The following is a 5,000-nucleotide window of genomic DNA, read 5'->3' on the forward strand; positions in this document are numbered from 1 at the left end:
TATATATATAAATATATATATATATATATATATATATATTCCGAGTGCGATGGTGTGACATTATCGACGGGAAAATGCATTTTTAGACAATATGATTTGCCTAAGCGGCTAGGAAACACGTAAAAGAAACAAGCGATGGAAAATGAATTAGAAATTACGGATTTAAAAAAACAAAAAACTTTTTTTGTCCCCCCAACTTGGAATTTCCTGCGGGCCGGATTTTGGACGCTGGCGGACTATAACTGAATAATAATTGCAGGAAAAATGTATATTGGTGTTTGAACGTGATGCTATCCTAACTTTTCACTTAAACCTTGCAGTTTGACAGACAGAAAGGTGTGAAATCACAAAACCGTTATTTAATATTGAGTTTGTGCTTAAATTTATGAGCTTGAGAGTGGAAAAACCTATAGAAAAATAATGTAAGCAATCAATCAATCGATATCTTGAATATAATCGTAAGCGGTGAACATTTAGAAAAAATAATTTCGTCTTCGTACCTGCACAGTCTTACCAAGACCCATGTCATCGCCCAGGATGCAGCCTCTTGAACGGATATAATTCCTGTAAATAAACCTTATTCCTTCTCTTTGGTAATCCCTCAGGTATCTGTTGATGGTGTAGGGGACACTCTCTTCACCAAGATCACATAGTTTGAAGGGAACACATGATCCAGAATGCTCAACTCTGCTGGAAAACAACGGTTTCTCTCTGTTCAATGGATTTAAGTCGGATGTTGTGACTTCTCTTAAGGGTGCAGCGTCTTCCTCCTCAATTTCCTCCTCCTCCATCATGCCATAACATCCATCAGTGAACAGCATCCTTGCTGGGGTGTGATCAGTGGGAGGGGTGGAGGCAAGTTTAGCCTGATCATCACTTGTGTGACAGGCTGCTGTGAAAAAAGCCACACATTGTATTGAAACTTGTATATATATATATATATACAGTACAATACATTATTATATACAAACCCCGTTTCCATATGAGTTGGTAAATTGTGCTAGATGTAAATATAAAGGGAATACAATGATTTGCAAATCCTTTTCAACCCATATTCAATTGAATGTACTACAAACACAAGATATTTGATGTTCAAATTCATAAACTTTATTTGTTTTTGCAAATAATAAACTTAGAGTTTCATGGCTGCAACACGTGCCTATGTAGTTGGGAATGGACATGTTCAACACTGTGTTACATCACCTTTTCTTTTAACAACACTCAATAAACGTTTGGGAACTGAGGAAACTAATTGTTGAAGCTTGGAAAGTGGAATTATTTCCCATTCTTCTTTTAAAGTTAAGTACCAATGATTGTCACACACATACTAGATGTGGCGAAATTATTCTCTGCATTTATCCCCTGGGAGGTGAGGGGAGCAGTGGGCACCAGCGGTGCCGCGCCCGGGAATCATTAATGGTGATTTAACCCCCAGTTCCAAACCTTAATGCTGAGTGCCAAGCAGTAATGGGTCCCATTTTTATAGTCTTTGGTATGACTCGGCCAGGATTTGAACTCACGACCTACCGATCTCAGGGCGGACACTCTAACCACTAGGCCACTGAATAGGTTATCTAGAGATTCAGCCGTTCAACAGTCCGGTGTCTCCGCTTTCGTATTTTACGCTTCATAATGCGCCACACATTTTCGATGGGAGACAGGTCTGTACTGCAGGCGGCGGGCCAGGAAAGTACCCGCACTCTTTAACTACGAAACCACGCTGTTGTAACACTTGTCTTGCTGAAATAAGCAGGGGCATCCATGATAACGTTGCTTGGATGACAACATATGTTGCTCCAAAACCTGTATGTACCTTTCAGCATTAATGGTGCCTTCACAGTTGTGTAAGTTACCCATAATTTGGGCACTAAAACACCCCCATACCATCCGTCACAGATGCTGGCTTTTGAACTTTGCGCCTATAAAAATCCGAATGGTTATTTCCCTCTTTGTTCTGGAGGACACCACGTCCTCTGTTTCCAAATATAATTTGAAATGTGGACTTGTCAGACCACAGAACACCTTTCCACTATGCATCAGTCCATCTTAGCCGGCGGCGTTTCAGGATATTGTTGATAAATGGGTTTGGCTTTCCATAGTAGAGTTTTAACTTGCACTTACAGATGTAGCGACCAACTGTAGTTACTGACAGTGGTTTCATGAAATGTTCCTGAGCCCATGTGGTGATATCCTTTACACAATGATGTCGGTTTTTGATGCAGTACCGCCTGAGGGATCAAAAGTCCGTAATATCATCGCTTACGCGCAGTGATTTCTCCAGATTCTCTGAACTTTTTGGTGATTTTAAGTTAAGTTAAAGTACCAATGATTGTCACACACACACACTTGTTGTGGTGAAATTTGTCATCTGCATTTGACCCATCCCCTTGATCACCCCCTGGGAAGTGAGGGGAGCAGTGGGCAGCAGCGGTGCCACGCCTGGGACTCATTTATGGTGATTTAACCCCCAATTCCAACCCTTGATGCTGAGTGCCTAAGCAGGGAGGAAATGGGTCCCATTTTTTATAATCTTTGGTATGACTCAGCCAGGGATTGAACTCCCAACCTACCGATCTCAAGGCAGACCCTCTAACCACTAGGCCACTGAGTAGGCCGTAGATCAGGGGTAGGGAACCTATGGCTCTAGAGCCAGATGTGGCTCTTTTGATGACTGCACCTGGCTCTCAGATAAATCTTAGCAGACATTGCTTAACACGGTAAGTAATGAATAAAACCGCTGGTAATCACAGTGTCAAAAATAACATTCCAAATATAAAACATTCTCATGCATTTTAATCCATCCATTTGGTTTCTACCGCACCTGTTCAAGAAGTCGCAATATCGGTAAGAAGTCTTTTATTTGTTGTTGGTTAGCTTCAGAATAAATAATGTTATTAAAAATAATAAGGGACTTATTATACTCTAAAAATGTTGGTCTTACCTAAAAATGCACGCATTTAGTTGTAGTCAGTGTTAAAAAAATATATTATATGGCTCTCACGGAAATACTTTTTAAAATATTCGGCTTGTATGGCTCTCTCAGCCAAAAAGGTTCCCGGCCCCTGCCGTAGATGGTAATATCCCTAAATTCCTCGCAATATCTCGTTGAGAAATGTTGTAAAACTGTTCAACAATTTGCTTACAAAGTGGTGACCCTCACCCCATCATTATTTGTGAATTACTTAGCATTTCATGGAGGCTGCTTTTATACCCAATCATGGCACCCAACTGTTCCCAATTAGCCTGCACACCGGTGGGATGTTCCATATTAGTGTTTGATGAGCATTCCTCAACTTTATCAGTATTTATTGCCACGTTTCCCAACTTCTTTGTCACGTGTTTCTGGCATCAAATTCTAAAGTGAATTATTATTTGCACACAAAAAAAGTGTTTATCAGTTTGAACATCAAATATGTTGTCTTTGTAGCATATTCAACTGAATATGGGTTGAAAATGATCTGCAAATCATTGTATTCCGTTTATATTTACATCTAACACAATTTCTCAACTCATATGGAAACGGGGTTTGTAATACTTATGTATTGACACAAATGGGCAGGCTAGTTGCTTACACAGACTACATGGGGTGGCGGTATAGCTGGGTTGGTAGAGTGGCTGTGCCAGCAACTTGAGGGTTCCAGGTTTGATCCCCGCTTCCGCCATCCTAGTCACTGCTGTTGTGTCCTTGGGCAAGACACTTTACCCACCTGCTCCCATTGCCACCCACACTGGTTTAAATGTAACTTAAATATTGGGTTTCACTATGCAAAGCGCTTTAAGTCACTAGAGAAAAGCACTATATAAATATAATTCACTTAAAAGCATACTGAAACCCACTACTACCGACCGCGCAGTCTGATAGTTTATATATCAATGATGAAATCTTAACATTGCAACACATGCCAGTACGGCCGGTTTAGTTTACTAAATTGCAATTTTAAATTTCCCGTGAGGTATCCTGTTGAAAACGTCGTGGAATGATGATGCGTTTGTGACGTCTCGGGTTGTAGCGGACATATTAGCCCAGCACCACACACGGCTAAAAGTCGACTCTTTTTATTGCATAATTACAGAGTATTATGGACATCTGTGTTGCTGAATCTTTTGCAATGTGTTCAATTAATAATAGAGACTACAAATAAGAAACATGTTGGTGGCAAGCGGTGTATTGCAGCCGGCTGTAGCAACACAAACACAGCCGGTGTTTCGTTGTTTGTTATGAAGCTTTAATATGGAACAGAGCGGTCAAGCGAACATGTTTCTCTACCACATGTCAACCGGCAGGTTTCGGTTGAGAAAATTGACGTAATAGGTCGGCACTTATCGTAAACATGAGCGGAGCTTGTGTTGTTCCTCCTGCAGCTGTCAAAGAGGCAGCTGCGACTTTCTTGGCTCCTCCATGGCTTCCCTCAGAGACACTGGCGGTCACCACACCCCTCCGACTTTCAGGTATGACTATATAATCTCACTAAAACACTATTAACACAATAAGCAGATAAGGGATTTTCCAGAATTATCCTAGTAAATGTGTCTGATAACATCTGAATCGCTCCCACTGCCCTCGTCTTTTTTTTTTTCTTCTAGTCCTTCACTCTCCCTATCCTCATTCACAAATCTTTCATCCTCGCTCAAATTAATAGGGGAATTGTCGCTTTCTCGGTCCGAATCGCTCTCGCTGCTGGTGGCCATGATTGTAAACAATGTGAGGAGCACTACAATCAGTGACCTTTAAAGGCCTACTGAAACCCACTACTACCGACCACGCAGTCTGATAGTTTATATATCAATGATGAAATCTTAACATTGCAACACATGGCAATACGGCCGGTTTAGTTTACTAAATTAAAATTTTTAATTTCCCGCGGAGTTTCTTGTTGAAAACGTTGCAGAATGATGACGCGTGTTTGTGACGTCTCGGGTTGTAGCGGACATATTAGTTCAGCACCACACACGGCTAAAAGTCGTCTCTTTTCATCGCATAATTACACAGTAATCTGGAC

At 41.0% G+C, this 5,000-nt stretch overlaps 1 protein-coding gene across 5 annotated transcripts in view; it reads right to left on the reverse strand.

The window, feature by feature from the left end:
- The window catches only part of ercc6l2 (excision repair cross-complementation group 6-like 2), a 33,088-nt gene that overhangs the window by 26,844 nt on the left and 1,244 nt on the right, over positions 1-5,000 (reverse strand). For 4 of the 5 annotated variants that reach the window (XR_009806795.1, XM_061900497.1, XM_061900482.1 and 1 more), the window contains exon 2: positions 501-892. Coding sequence is in view for 4 of the 5 variants with exons in the window: in XM_061900497.1 (XP_061756481.1) it covers positions 501-892 (392 nt within the window). In the remaining variant the exon portion in view is untranslated. The remainder of the gene's footprint in view (positions 1-500; positions 893-5,000) is intronic. The other variant, XM_061900491.1, reaches the window with a different exon arrangement.

This window comes from Nerophis ophidion, linkage group LG01 (genome assembly GCF_033978795.1).
Source record: "Nerophis ophidion isolate RoL-2023_Sa linkage group LG01, RoL_Noph_v1.0, whole genome shotgun sequence".
Classification (NCBI taxonomy): Eukaryota; Metazoa; Chordata; class Actinopteri; order Syngnathiformes; family Syngnathidae; genus Nerophis; species Nerophis ophidion.